The sequence below is a fragment of the Chiloscyllium plagiosum genome, chromosome 7 (assembly GCF_004010195.1).
Source record: "Chiloscyllium plagiosum isolate BGI_BamShark_2017 chromosome 7, ASM401019v2, whole genome shotgun sequence".
Lineage (NCBI taxonomy): Eukaryota > Metazoa > Chordata > Chondrichthyes > Orectolobiformes > Hemiscylliidae > Chiloscyllium > Chiloscyllium plagiosum.
In genome coordinates this window covers 16,341,966-16,358,191 of record NC_057716.1, presented here as the reverse complement: position 1 = coordinate 16,358,191, position 16,226 = coordinate 16,341,966, and the positions used below count along the sequence as shown (strand labels likewise).

The following is a 16,226-nucleotide window of genomic DNA, read 5'->3' as shown; positions in this document are numbered from 1 at the left end:
GCTCCCCAGGATCAGCAGAAAAGAAAACGTGCAACGTTGCTTCGTACCTGACACAACCTTGGACATCGTAAAGCACTTTTCCAACTAGTGAAGGACTTGTGAAATGTTGCAGAATCGGAATCTTGCAGCTGATGTACACACAGCAAAGTCCCATGAATGGCAATGATGGTAATGACCCAGTCCTCTGATATTGTGATGCTGTTTGAAGGATAAATATATCTGGCAGCGCATCAGGGGGACTGTCCCCATCCTGCTATTCTTCAAAATAAGCCCAAGGGATCTTTGTATTCACCCACAGAGAGAGCATTGATTTCACATCCCATCTAACTGTGCAGCACCTCCAACTATGCAGCACATCCTCAGTCCTGCACTCGAGTGGCAGCCTAGATTGTTGTGATAAATTCTCTGGAGTAGGACTTGAGTCAGACTCTGACTCCGAGATCTGCGCACCACCGTCTTAGCTGCAGTAGAGATGAGGAGTAATGAGGAGAGCCAATTGTTGTTTTCTTGTCCTTGGAGCGGTGTAGTAGTTCAATCCAGTTAAATCGTTTTCTAGGCCACTTTGTAGAACTGGTGAGTGATGACCATGTTGGCACTGGTCTTGAGAGTTGCATGTAGTCTAGACCTGGGTAACAACAATGGGTTTCAGCAGCTAACAAAGCTTGATAGCTAACCACCCTTGTGCCAACCACAATCTAACCAGTCCACATCCTCTTCACATGCTGTATAAATTGCTATCCCTTTTCTAAGGTTGATTTCTTGTGTCCCAGCCCTAAAGATCTAAAGCTTTGACTTTATGTCAATTCTAATAAATTATTTTTATATTGTATTGTTTATAATTATGCAATGTTTTCATTAGCTTATACTTTATTTTTATTACAATTATATATAACAAATGTTATGAATTATGATTATGTTTGATTTATAGCATTATTGTATTTGGCATCTGCCACCATAATGATGTTATTTTAATAAGCCAGTTAGCTAACAATCATTTCACGTTCCTGTACTAATATTTTATTTCCCAGGTTTCAAAGAAAGACTTTCTCAAACTACCATGGGGAGATTTGAACTCCCATTCTCTGCGCTATTGATATAGGCCTGTGAAATTGTAGCTCTGCAGCAAAATCTTTGTGCTACCAAATTCACCATCTTTACTCTACCTCTCCCTCCACTCCCCCTTCCTGCCATTGTGTTTGACATTACGTTTATATGAAGGCATATTCTGTGGCCGTACCTCTGGTGGAGACATGGAGGGTGGTTATCTTGGTGAGGTTGAAGACAGGAGTAGCAACCAGGGAATCCTACTCTTAGCAAAGGCTGTCAAAAGATGTAGGAGCAGAAGTCTGCCCATTGAGTCCGTACCACTATTCAATGAGATCATCACCGACCTGATAGCTCACAACTCAATTTTCCTGCCTTTTCCCCAAAGCCCTTGATTCTCTTAAAGGTTAGAAAGGTAGACAGGAAGAAACTTTGCCCCTGATGGAGGGATCAATGTCTAGGGACATGGATTTAAGGTAAGGCTTAGATGAAATGTGAGGAAAGCACTTTTCACCCAGAGGGTGGTGGGAATCTGGAATTCACTGCCCATAAGGATAGGAGAGGCAGAATCCCTCATAACATACAAGGAATGTTTAGGTGTGCACTTGTAATGCTAACGTATCAAGGCTATGGGCCAAGTGCTGGAAAATGGGATTAGAATAGTCAGGTGTTTGTTTTTGACTGATGGGACATGATGGGCTGAAGGGCCTTTCACTGTGTTGTAGATCTCTATGACTGTATGACCTTAAGATTCGATTAAAAAGCCTTGAATATGCTTAAACAGACTTCACAAACCCCTAAGAGAAAAAACCCTCCTCATCTCTCTCTTAAATGTCCGGCTCCTTATTCTCCATTCTGCCCAACTGTCCAACAAGGGGAAACAGCCTTTCCGTAGCTACCCTGTCACATTATTTTTAGAGGCGGGAAGAATTAAAGGGCACAGATGCTGCTTATTTACCATTCCACCGTCGGTCAATTTTATGCTGTGGCTGACAGTCTTTGGGTGAGATATGTTTTGAGACCATGTGCATTGCTCATGCCCATAGCCATTCCTGCTGGACTGCATCGTCACTCGCGTGGGATGAAATGTGAGCCTCACCCCATTAGATCAGCAAGCATTTGTCCAAATGCAGTCAGTAGCGGCTCCTTTCTCCCATGGGAGAGATTGGGTTGCATGATCCCTATGTGCAGTGAGACAGTGAATCAACAGCCAGCACTCAGTGGGCACAAAGATCAGAAGATCAGCTCAACAGGTTTTTGCCATTTGGCCCACACCTTGTTTCGCACAAAGTAAGTCCCATAGTGTGTAAGTGGTGGAGCTACAATGGGGCATTTCTTATTGGGTTATATCACAGGTCTCAGAAACAATAAAAAAAACTCTTTGTCGTGCAGTGGATTTTTTTGAAGCATAATGACACTTATTTGGGCGTGATTCTGATGTTCGATTCATCCTAAGACAAAAAGATAAATGCACTGCCACGCAGATTGTTGTTAGCTTTACAATGTGGACCAGAAACCCCAGGGAAATTCTCTGACCCTCACATAATGCCCTGGGATCTTTTAATGTCCAGTTTTATTGGGCTCACCAAGTGGTGTGCTGCCATGGTTCACTCAGTAGGATTCTCAACTCTGAGTCAGAAGGCTGTGGATTTAGCCTCTTCTGAGATGTGAACCCCGCGTCCAGGCTGATGTTTGAGTGTAGCATTGAGGAAGTGTTGCACTGCTAAAGCTGCTGTCCTTTCGATAAGATATTAAACTGACATCCCAACTACCCTCGCACATGGATGTAAAAGACGTCACTGTGAAGAGGAGCAGAGGGCTTCTCTTTGGTGTTTTGGACACCATTTGACCCACAATTGATATCACAAAAAAAAGATCTGAGCGTTATCACATTATACCAGTGACTATGCTTCAAAGTATACTCCATTGGCTTCCAACTAGCCAGTCGTCATGAAAGGCGCTATAGATATCTGGTTCTTTTTGTCATCTGAAGCCAACAACACAGTATGCTGTCAGTACAACCACAAACTCAATGTTGTTTGAACTTACATTATCTGTAGTTAGAGGAGAAAGTGTTCTCAACTAGTCTGCTATGAATTAATACGATCGAAGAATACGTCGCTATCTCCGAACAGCCCTAACTGCTACAAACAACCAATGCATTGCAAGTGGAGCTGCTGTTGTTAATTAAGCAACGATATGGGCAATGATGCTTGCATGTTGTTATGGTGCTAAACTAATGCAGCAAGGTCTGGCTAGTAGCTGACAGAAGCCAGTACCAAACTGGTCTGAGACTCAGCTTCCTCCCGGGCGGAATGGTGTTTCAAATGGTGAAATGTTTAAATAGGAAGCAATGGTGGCCACTTTGAGTTGGGCGGTGGGAATGGAGTGAAATACTGGCATGTTAAATAGATACAGTATTTTTAATCAGCCGTTATGTCACACGTCTAGGGCAGATGAAACCCGCACCTGGATCCTCTGACCCAGAGATAAGGAAACATAAAAGCCCTGCTGGCATGAGTGCATTATCCTGGTTAAGGATGTGTAAGGCATTAATTGATTACATACCCTGAGCACAAGGCAATTACCTATGGCACAGAGTAATGTCCCTGCCTCTAGGCTAGATAGTCTGTGTTCAAATCTGACCTGCCCCAGAAGTGTGCTACACAAAGGCTGAACAAATTGGATAGAAATCATTTTTGTGTGAGGAATGACTTCTGGGCATTGGGTGTTAGTAGGTGGGAGGCAGATACAGGTTGTGTAAATAAAGCAACTTTTATGGAAAGGTTATCTAGTTTCATATTAACACCTGTAGCTCTGGATCCAATTAACAGAGTCCATCCATGATACATGGGTGAGGTGGTCACAGGAGACACTGAGGGCAACTGAAGATTACCATTGACCTACAAATATCTAGGTTGGCATTGATAGCGAAATGAATACAGCCTTGTTCCAAGGAGGAAAGATTTTGGAAGCATTTTAAACTCAGAACTAGGATGTGAAAATAACGAGCTCTTTTCCAGGTACTTGCTGAATATTAAATATCGTTATGATTTAATCAAAAAGCTAAAGGAACTGCAGAATCAGAAACAAAAAATAGAAATTGCTTCAATAAAGGTCAACAGGTCTGGCAGCACGGACACAATTCAGAGTTAACATATTGGGTCCAGTGACCCTTCTTCAGAACTAAACTCTTGTTGTTGATTGTTGTAGTGTAAATGGAATGTGCAAGAGTACAAATGAATTTGGAAACAGGCACTTCAGCTAAAAATATTTGTGTCCTCCTGTTCTTTAAGGAAAGGTCATAGACTTAAAATGTTGACTCTTTTTCTTTCTCCTCACTTAATGTCTGTCCTGTTGAGTATTTCCAATATTTTCTGCTTGAGTTTGAAAAGCACCGAGTTAAGATATTGTTTGGTGTTTATTCTTTGGACCTCACAGTGGTCTTTCCACGGTTGACATTCACTGAGTTAATCCTTGGGAGCCAGTACTGAGGAGCTCAGGAGCTCATTATGATTCGTGGACTGTTAAGAATGAATGAAAAGAAAGGACTGCTGTGTATTTTATCGAGTCTCTCCAAAATATCGCCTTTTCAAAATTTCAAACATATTCATTTAAAAAATCTTTATATACATTTGGTCGCAAATGCAGTTTGGTTCTGTGCAGTAGCATGTCAAGGAAACAAACAAGCCATGAAGTTTGACTCTATCTAAACAAACCAAAGGCATCTCTTACTTGAACAAGACTATACGTGCTGAGGGACACACGAAAGCTCGGAGTGACTGTTGTCATGGCACAGTGGGGAAAGACTGAGGTCTTCCTGTTGAAGTTAAATGGGGATCCGTTCAAATTATTAGACCCTCCTGGTGCATCAAATGCATGTAAATATTATCTCTTCAAAATATTACCTGGCTTTTCTTTCTTCCTCTTATATATTTTATTATAAAAATATAGTTAGTAGCAAATGCAGTTTGGTAGTATATTAAGGAAACAAATAAACATCAGATTGGACTCTATCTAAACAAACCAAACACATCTCTTACTTGTACAAAATTATATTAACATTGTTATAGACCAGGCCAGACCCCCTCAAAACATTTTAAGAAGGTCGCCCAGACACTAACTTTTCTAGTTGTTTTAAGCAGGTGTAGAGTGGATATTCCAAGGGTGATGCAGCTGGCCCAACCACTTAGCTTTAAACAAAACAGAATTTATTTACAGGAAAACGAAAGAGAACAGAATATGGAATAACATAACCTATCTGAAAATCCAATCGACACGAAAACACAACTTGATGATGCTGTTCCAAATGCTTGCAACATCCCATCAATACCCCCTTGGGGAAAAAAGGTAAAATCAAACACAGGTTCTTACAGGAGAGATGTCAGAGAGAGAGAGAGAGAGAGGATCAGCATGGAGCTGCTTCTTCGGATCAGGAGCTTCTCTGGGTTCCTGGCTAAAACCTGATCAGCAGCTGCAACCAAAACAAACCAGAGAAAAGCTGAGCTGGGAGAATTGGTCACTCCCTTTCATTGTACAAGTGTTTTAGAAAAATACTTAAAAGCTTCTTCAAGTAAATAAACCCAGACATATCAAAGCCTCTGCTTTTATGACCCCTCTGAAAAAGAAACCAAGGACAACATAACCTTGTCAAAGGAACAGCATCATCACAACATACATTTGGGGCACTATCTTTGTATTCCTTGATTTCCTTACTATTCAAAAATCTTTAAATTCTATTCTTGAAGATACTCAGCAGAAGTGCTTTCAAAGTCCCATGGGAGAGACAACTCAAAACACTTATAACTCTCTGAGTCAGGAAATTTCTCCATGCTGTTGTACAGGTTCGGGATGGAGGCATTCTACCTCCTGGGTGTAGCTGGTAGAGATAACAAATAAAGTTAGCAGCTAGTAGTTATTGCAATATTGCAAACTACATATGTATCACTGAATCACATCCGTTTCTCTAGGAATCTACGCAAGATCGATTTTCTGTGTGATGTCTGACATCCTCACAGTGTATGACATAATTCACACTTTTCAAAAAATTAACCTTTTCAGACCCTCAGACAACATTTGCCTTAGCCCTAAATGACCATCCATTTATCCTCAGAGTGTGAGCCTAATTTGTGACTCTCCCCCCAGCATCCACTCCGTTCAGTCTTTTAAGACATGTTCTGGTCGTGTATTGAAGTTACTAGTCCTGGTTTAAAGTTAATTGTTAAATTGGAACCTAAGTGGCCTGCCTGTACCTCTCTGAAATGGCGATCATATAATTGTGGGTCTTTATATTTCGAAACCAGCAAACAAAAACTCTCAATTAAAAATGCATCAAAAAACTCTCAATGCATCACCAGGCTGTTGGTTTTGATCAAAACCACAGATTATGTCAAGCACGTAGATGCCCAAATTAAGTCACAGAAACATAAAACCTGCTACAGTGTGAAAGCAGGCCATTAAGCCCATACCAAGCTTCAAAAGTATCCCACCCCAACCCATATTCTTACCCTCCACTTACCATGGCTAATCCACCTAGCCTGTACATCCCTGGGCACTATAGCACAACCAGTCCACCTAATCTGCACATTTTTGGACTGTGGGATGAAGCCGCCACAAAGAACATGCAAACTTCACACAGTCACCCAAGGCTGGGATTGAACCCAGGTCCCTGGTGCAGTGAGGTAGCAGTGCTAGCTACTGTGCCACTCCTTTCTGCAGGACTGGCTACACTCATTCCCTCTCTATGAGGATAGCTTCAGGCACTGGTTAATTACAAAGTTACAAAATCAGGATTCAAACTCAGGGATTGGTGTCAAGTAAGGATTTCGTTTCAGTTGATTAATCAGCTTTTGCTCTGTTCTTGCTTTGCTCACAGTGATAAAATAATCCTTGTGCACTCTTTTGTACAGGTTATTATCAGTGGTCCTTAGTGTCAGTCTCTTGCCCACAGTTCGTGTCCTCTCCTCCTCACCTCATTCAGTTTCTACTTTGACTTTGCAATCCACCCATGTGATATTATACTGTATTATGAATCCCTAATGACCAGCATTGAATAAAAATAAGTGGCTTAATCAAAGATTTACGTTAAACTGCTGGCTTGCAAATAGTGTCTTTTAGATTAAGTGATTCAGCTACCCAGTGTACACCTGACCCATTGTCTAAATCCAACACTGATGGACGGTTTACCAATGTTAAGGAAATGTCTCAGATTGACATAATGCAGTTGCTAAATCTGCTGTGCTCTCAAGGTTTTCATTTGTATTGTTCAAACCATTGATTAATGTGCACCTTATGGCGTGTTATCTGGATTTTCACTCTCACATTGCATTGGTGACTAGTATTAATTTCCATATTGCTTTTTCTTCCAGGCTCTGAATGGGTTTGTCCTGGTCATCACAGCAGATGGACTTATTTTCTATGTTTCCCATACAATTCAGGATTATCTGGGCTTTCACCAGGTCAGTAAATAAACTCACAGAAACTTCTGTTATTGAGCCTTAGAGATGTACAGCATGTAACAGACCCTTCGCTCAAACTTGTCCATGCCAACCAGATATCCTAAATTAATCTAGTCCCATTTGCCAGCACTTGGCGCATATCCCTCTCAACCTTTCATAGACCCATCCACATGCCTTTTAAATGCTGTAATTGTACCAGCCTCTACCACTTCCTCTGGCAGCTCATTCTATACGCACACCACCCTCTGCCTGATAAGGTTACTCCTTAGGTCCCTTTTAAATCTTTTCCCTCCCGCCGTAAACCTATGTCCTCTAGTTTTGAACTCCTCTACTGTGGGGAAAAGACCTTATCTATTCACTCTATCCATGCCCCTCAAAGTTTTATAAGCCTCTATAAGGTCACCCCTCAACCTTTTAACTTAAAGAGGGAGTTCAGTTGAGGTGGGTAACCTCACAAACTTTAAAGAAGGATACCTTTGAATCATGGACTAAAGCAATTCATGTTCAAGTGCAACAAGAGAGAGATGATATCCAGGCTTGGGCTGACAAGTGGCAAGTAATGTTCACGCCACACAAATTCTGAGTAGTGTCATGCACGGCCTGTGGCAAGAGTGGGAGCAGGGAGCCTGAGACGGTGTGTGTGTGAGTGTGAAGGAGGGATGGTGGGAGTAGGTGAATGGGGACGGAGCGGGGGAGCAGGCAGCCTGAGGTGGTATGTGTGTGGGGGGGTTTGCACATTCTTCTTGTGTCTGTGTGTGTTTTCTCCGGGTGCTCCGGTTTCTTCCCAAAGTCCAAAGATGTGCAGGTTAGGTAGATTGGCCATGGGAAATCTACCTAATGATGTCCAGGGATGTGCAGGCTAGGTGGATTAACCATAGAAGATGCAGGATTCGAGGGCAGGGGTGGTAGGTCAGAGTGGGATGCTATCTGGAGGGTAAGTGCGTACTTGATGGGCTCAATGGCCTGCTTTCACACTGTAGGGATTCTATGATCTCCTTCAGAACTCTGGGGTATAGTGCATCTGGCTTCCCAATCCTTTGCCTTCCTATTAATCTTCACCTTTTCCTTTTCTTTTGCTTTTATACTGTCCCTGTTTTTCCTTGTTAGCCGTGGTTGCCTCATTCCCCCCCTTGGTTTGTTTCTTTTTCTTTGGAATGAACGTCTGCTGTGTTTCTCGAATTACCCCTGAAAACTCTTTCAGCAAACTGAGATTGTTTACTGGTGAGGTTCCCTTTAGTGTTGACAACCCTCCAGGATTGACCTGGAGTCTGTGATATTTGAAGACCCAATTCCCAGGACGCTACATTATGCAGCCCTGAAGAAAAGTCAAAGGCACGTTAAGAAAGGAGTTTTCTCTGGCATTGTTTTTTTTTTGAAAATTTCTTTGTGCTATGTTTATAACTATTGTAAATGGGGAAGGGAAAACAGTCAAGCAGCACTGAATTGGCAAAGGAGTCTTTTTGTTTTCCAGTTGGTGATAGGAGGCAGTGTATCACCAGGATGGATGTGTTAGACATCTAATAGAAGCTCATAGCGAGGAGACCAGTCAGCTCTTTGAGCCTGTTTTGTCATTCAATCTGACCATGACTGACCTTCTGTTTCAATGCTCTTTTCCTGCTATCTCTCTATACGTGTCGTTGCCTTTGAGATCTAAAAAATCATATCTAAAAGCTCAGTGGGTAGAGAATGGGGCAAGTCATGTGGTGAAAGCTCCATTGTTTTGCTACCCATCATTCCCTTCACCTTGCTGCAGCACATTAGGACTTCCCCTCAGGCTAACATCTTGGAGAGAGCATTTTAGGCCCTGTGTCTTGCCTTCAGCCAGAGTAGGACAAGAACTGACTCAAAAGGCGAAAGTCAGTCTTTAGCCAGGAAGAGCAATCGCGGGATTTTCGATCTTCAGAGGGAGAGGTTGGAGGGTACTGCTGTTGGGAAGGTCACTGCTCAACACTGGGGCTTCAGGGCTAAAGGTACCTACTGACCAGGCCAATCCAGCTGAACACGGCTTATAGCTGGGGCTTTATGACCCCAGAGAAGCTCCTGCAGCTGCCTCATTGTCCACATTGTTGGGGCTCATTGTGGCTCTCTGTGTTTGAGGCCGGATTGAGTTGGGTTCCAGCGAGGAAGCCATTCACTGAGTGGATCCTTTATTCTCGAACATACGTCCAGGCAAGTGTAATTACACCTGAACCGCCAACGGAGTTATTTCTTGGAAACATCAGTTTAATCTGATGGTGCTGTTGTGCATCTGCATCGTTAATGCTTTACCACACCAGCAAGAAATCACTTTGAAATAAAAGAAAAGGGATTTTCAAAGGACCAGCGATGATACTTTGGACAAAAGGTCTGACTTCATTACATTTTCAAATTCCCTAATAAAAGGGATCTGCTCTCAATGTCATGCCCCAAATATTGCAAAATCTTGCTGATATGTCGTTTGATCCAATTTAAGAATTCACCAATGTCTTCTGGAGGCTAAAGGTTCATCCACACTCCAAATGTGCAGACATGTCAGGGATTGTGGAGACAGCTATATCCTTTTAAAGAGTAGAATCAACAAGCAGGAGTAAAATATCCAGTTAGTTTGGTCACGATAATGCACAGTAAATGTTCACATTCCATGAAAGGCAAGAGTAGAGAGGCAATTAATAATTCATGGCTCTGTTGCACCCACTAGCTGACAAGTACAAATAGGTCAGGCACAGGAAGTCTGTTGTTCAGCTTGACATTGAAGGATTTGAATCTTGTTGTTAAAAGACAAGTGGGTTCTATTCAATGGTTAAAAACAAACAGCTACGAAGTAGAAGCTAAATGCAGGCAAAGCTCTGGTTCTTAGCCAGTTAAGTGGTTTAGGATCTGGGTAAGCTGACCATGTTTGGCATGAGGTATATTTACTTGATCTTTAAGTTTCAGTCCATCATGATGAAGTTTGCACGCCGGCAGGAACATAACACTGATGTATTTGCTGATGATCTATAATTTATTGTTCAGATGGCATACCTGTAAAAAAGGAGTTCTGAGTGCGCCCATTGACAGGAACGCACTCTTAACACTTAGCGTTTCTTAACACTTTAAACTTTTTACCTTTATGTTTTTGCCTGTATTTGTTCCAATGTGCCACTCTGTAAACTTCTCCATGGTCACATCCTGTTATCGGGCTTAGTATTTCACTTCAACACCAACCCTTTCCTTCATGTGAAACTGAGATGATGAACGATCTGACTGTCTCCCGGATGCCAACTGTGTGACTGTTGTAGTGGAAGATATTTCGGGGATAGAAATGCCACACAAAGTTACCTCTCCTTCAAACCCCCTCCCTCGTTTCCTTCCACTCTGTGTTGGTGCACACAGGCACAAGACCCCAAAACCTGTCCCTGCCACCCGGCCATTGTCTTCAGTCCGCATTCTGTCCAGTTCACTGCCGCTTGTCATCAATTATAGGGGATAGATAGGGTCCCCAACTGGGGCTGTGCACACTCCAGGAGATGTCATTACATGAACTCTGACCCTCAACTTCTTCCTACCCCTCCCACACCCCTTCTCCCCCCCCAGACTTTTGCCATTGGTTGCCTGACATATCAACTACCAGAGACTTGCTCGCTCAAGCCTAGTTCAGGACTTGACTTTTGGATGTCTGGTCACTGCATCCTCATTTCAGGGACTCTTACTTTGGTGAATGATATGGATAGTTTAAACCTCTCCGGTAAACCTCACCAGTGCTTCAGGAAAGTTGTGTTACCTCACAATCCTTAACAAACATCAAGGATAGAAAACCTGGGGTGTGGCGTCAGACGCTGAGGGGTGACCTGATGGAGGTTTACAAAATCATGAGGAGCATGGGTAGGGTAAATAAGCAAGGGTGGGGGAAATCCAAAACTAGAGGGCATAGGTTTTAAGGTGAGAGGGGAAAGATTTAAAAGGGACCTGAGGGTGGGGGGGGGTAGCTTTCTCATGCAGAGGGTGCTGAGTGTATGAAATGAGATGTCAGAGGAAGTGGTGGAGGCTGGTACAATTAAAACATCTAAAAGGCATCAGGATGGGTATATGAATAGGGAGGGTTTAGAGGGATATGGGTCAAATGCTGGCAAATGGGACAAGGTCAGATTGGGATATCTGGTTGGCACGGATGAGTTGGACTGAAGGGTCTGTTTCTGTGCTGTATGACTGTATAAATCGGGCTCATCATTTTGTGGCTCTGCATATGGTTCACATAAACAAGAAGCAGAGCTTTTTGTTACAAATTGCATTAAAGGGAGGTGGTGGAATTGTTTTAAACTAACTTGTCTAGTCATCTGGAACCCCAAGCTAAGGTTCTGAGGACATGACTGCCCCCATGGCAGATGGTGGAATTTAGATACAATAATTAAAATCAAATCTGGAATAAAATGCTTGCCGAACAGCAACGATCTGACAACTCTCGTTGTTGCAAAACTTCATTTTGTCATTAATATCCTTTAGGGAAGGAAATCTGCCATCCTTACCTGGTCTGGCTTAGATGTGTTTTCAGACTCATAGTGGTTGACTCTTAACTATCGTCAGGCAATGAGGGATGGGCAATAGATGTTGGCCTAGACAGAGCCACCCACATCTCATGAATATATTTTTACGAAGTGACATTATTGTAAAGAATGTTATAGAGATGTACAGCATGGAAACAGACCCTTCTGTCCAATTCGTCCATGCTGACCAGATATCCTAATCTAATCTAGTTCCATTTGCCAGCACTTGACCCATATCCCTCTAAGCCCTTCCTATTCATATGTCCATCCAGATACCTTTTAAATGTTGTAATTGTACCAGCTTCTAAACTTCTGCTGGCAACTCTTTCCACACACATACCACTCTCTGCATGAAGAAGTTACCCCTTAGGTCTCTTTTATATCTTTCCCCTCTCACCCTAAACCTATGCCCTCTAGTTCTGGACTCCCCCATCCCAAGGAAAAGACCTTGTCTATTTATCCTATCCATGCCCCTCATGATTTTATAACCCTCTATAAGGTCACCCTTCAGCCTCCGACGCTCAAGGGAAAACAGCCCCAGCCTGTTCAGCCTCTCCCTGTAGCTCAAATCTTCCAACCCTGGCAACATCCTTGTAAATCTTTTCTGAACCCTTTCAAGTTTCATAACATCCTTCCAATAGGAAGGAGACCAGAATTGCACGCAATATTCCAACTGTGGCCTAACCAACGTCTTGTACAGCCGCAACATGACCTCCCAACTCCTGTACTCAATACTCTGACCAATAAAGGAAAGCATACCAAACGCCTTCTTCACTATCCTATCGACCTGCGACTTTCAAGGAGCTATGAACCTGCACTCCAAGGTCTCTTTGTTGAGCATGCCATTAGGCTTCTGAATCTAATGGTCCTTGGTTTTCTTGTTGTGAAATTTTCTCTACACTTGTGGACTCGACATTTGGATAAGTACATGAATAAGAAACGTTTGGAGGGATATTGTCCAAGCACAGCAGATGGGATTAGTTTAGTTAGGGATTATGGTTGCCATGGACTGGTTGGACGAAGGGTCTGTTTCCATGCTGTACGGCTCTATGACTGAATTCACACTCACTGTCTCAGCAGCTGGACTTCTTTTCAAAAGCTCACCCTCACCTACCCCCTTTTGTGATTATGGAAAATCAGCATGATTAAAGGTCATTCTGGTGCACACATCCCTCCGGTCCTCTGACTCTTCCAGCCCCAGGATCTTCAATCTTATTTTGCAAGCCCCTCAAAGTGAGTGGGATATAAACCAAGCCAGCAGTCTCCCTGAGGTACTGCATTTTGCAATGAAATGGTGAACCTGGCTGAGGAGTGGCACTTCCTGCTTATTCTGACCATGTTGATGCTGACAGTGCTCACACTCAACACAGAGAAAGACAGACTCACGTTGCTGTGGCGATCTCTGGACATCAAAAAGCTCTTTACAACCAATGATGAACTTTTGAAGTATATCGACTGTTGTAAAGCAGGAACAGGTTTGTGCACAGCAAGCTCCTACAAAACAGCAGATGATAATGTCAGCAGATAATTTGTGATGTTGATTGAGTGATAAGTACTGGTCAGGAAGAATGTCCCCTGGAATGTTCTATGTCCATCTGAGAAGGGCAGGCGAGGCCTCAGTTTATTAACTCATCTGTAATACAATGCATCCAAGAGTGATTCCATTGAAGAGCAGTATAGGCTCCAGGATTGATCGGTTGCTAGGTTAATTAGTCCCAGGAAGAAGCAATTGCCATTATTTTTCTCATTAAATTATTGCGGTGGCATGAAGGGATTTCACACTGTTTTCAATCTTTAACCTTTGAAGGTTCTTTTGCACCCTACAAAACCCAAACAGTGTTGGTATAATATTCACGCTGTCAGTATATGGATTTTAGGCATCAATTGCCCAACCTGATTATTACATACGAATATATAGAGTATGCAGCACCGTGATAGGCCATTTGGCCCAACCATTCAGTGCTAGTGTTGGTTCTGTCAGCCCCCTTCCATCTTTCCTCATCTAAATCTATCATCATAAATAATCCTCGAATCCTTCTCCCTTATGTGCTTGTTTAGTTTCCCCTTAAATGCCTCTGTTCTATTAAGTTTGAAAACTCACTATGGTAGTGAGGTTCACCTTCTTATTGTTCTCTGGGAAAAAAATTTATTTCTTACTGGACATCTTGGTGCCTGTTTTATGTTGGCGGCCTCAAGCTATCTTCTTCATTTCGAATTGAAACCTTCTCTCTGTATCCAGTCAGTCATAATTTTAAAGGGCACCATCAGATCTTTTACCCCATGGAGAAAAGAGAAGAAGACTGTTCATCCTGTTCTGATTCTGTTGAAGAACCTGTCCCGATGACGTGGGATGGAATTTTTAATGCGGGTGGATGGGAGTTCACTTCCTCAGTAGTGTTTGAGACTGCAGGAATTCCATGCCTTTGTAACGGTGTAACAGGACTTCCAACAGCAGGTGGCGACTGTGTCAGATGGCACCGAGCAGGGGAACTCAAGCAGAGCCCGAGCAGGGGGACATGAACAGTAACCAAGCATGGGAGCTCGAGCAGAGCCCGAGCAGGGGAGCTCGAGTAGTGACTAAGCAAGGGAGCTCAAGCAGTCCCTGAGAAAGGGACCTCAAGCAATCCCTGAGCAGGGAAGCACGAGTACTACATCAGCAGAGGGAACTCAAGCAGTCCCCGAGCAGGGGGGATCAAGCTGTGCTTAAGCAGGGAAGCCTGAGCAGTGCCCAAGCAGGGGAGCTTGGGTAGTGCCTGAGCAGGGGAGCTCGGGTAGTGCCTGAGCAGGGGCTCGAGCGGTCATGCAGAACCTCTCTGGAGCAAAGGGCACCTTTGTTAAAAAGACACCTCATAAAGAGAGTGAGAAATAGCTTTAATGAGGTTTGATCTTTAGGCTTTAACTCTATACCTTTTTGCCTTGTTTAACCTTAATTTTCCTTCATGTTTGTAAAGATCTGATTCCAGTAGAATGTAGAATCCCTACTTTGGGGACAGCACAGTGTCTAAGTGGTTAGCACTGCGCCAGGGGCCCAGGTTCAATTCCAGCCTCGGGCGACTGTCAGTGTGGAGTTTGCACATTCTCCCCGTGTCTGAGTGGGTTTCCTCCCACAGTCCAAAGATGTGCAGGTCAGGTGAATTGGCCATGTTAAATTGCCCATAGTATTCAGGATGTGTAGGAAAAGTGCATTAGTCAGGGGTAAATATAGGGGAATGAATTTAGTTGGGTTACCCTTCAAAGGGTTGGTGTTGGGCCATAGGGCCTGTTTCTGTACTGATGGATTCTATGAGCTCAAATTTCCCCTTACAATAGCATCCGAGTGGAAAAGTTTGCTTTTATTTTCCGCGTTATTTTCATTTGCCATATGTATTAGAATGTGGTGGTTGTACAGATGCCACAGGAAAAGAGAGATCAAAGTCCACTTAAACTGTTTTCCCATTAAATAGGGCACCCATCACATGCCTACTCAAACATCTTAGGAATTCCCATTATTGTTAATCCAAAGGGTTTCAACTGACAAATAATTGGATTCAGATTGCTGAGTTTGGGTACTTTCTGAGTTGAAATGGAGGGTGTTACAAATATTTTGGACAGTGTTAGCAAACCATTTCTCCTTGTTTGACAGCCACAGAATGTAAATTGTTTCAAAAAGATACCATTACGTTGTGTGTACATGATGTGGAGTTCATGAAAGTGTCTGTGGCTCTCCAGGCTCCTTTTCCAGGGGGAAAGTATTTTGAGCTACGTTGTAATGAGGGCCATATGGTGTTGAGAAGGGAGTGGTTTGATTCTTGGGATGGGAGGGCTATCCTATGATGAGGAGAAAGTGAGGTCTGCAGATGCTGGAGATCAGAGCTGGAAATGTGTTGCTGGAAAAGCGCAGCAGGTCAGGCAGCATCCAGGGAACAGGAGAATCGACGTTTCGGGCATAAGCCCTTCTTCAGGAATGAGGAAAGTTTGTCCAGCAGGCTAAGATAAAAGGTAGGGAGGAGGGACTTGGGGGAGGGGCGTCGGAAATGTGATAGGTGGAAAGAGGTCAAGGTGAGGGTGAAAGGTCAGACTGGGGTGGGGGCGGAGAGGGCGGGAAGAAGATCTCAGGTTAGGAAGGCGATGCTGAATTTGATGGATTTGACTCCTCTGGGACACCCGGACCAACCAACCCAACCACCCCATGGCTCAACACTTCGACTCCCCCTCCCACTCCACCCAGAACATGCAGGTCCTTGGA

The 16,226-nt window shown here is 43.4% G+C and overlaps 1 protein-coding gene across 1 annotated transcript in view; it reads left to right on the top strand.

Annotated features, from left to right (window-relative positions):
* LOC122551357 (aryl hydrocarbon receptor-like) overlaps window positions 1-16,226 on the top strand; it is a 163,061-nt gene that overhangs the window by 90,163 nt on the left and 56,672 nt on the right. Inside the window, exon 4 of the mRNA XM_043693099.1 lies at window positions 7,413-7,502. Coding sequence (XP_043549034.1) covers window positions 7,413-7,502 — 90 coding nt within the window. The remainder of the gene's footprint in view (window positions 1-7,412; window positions 7,503-16,226) is intronic.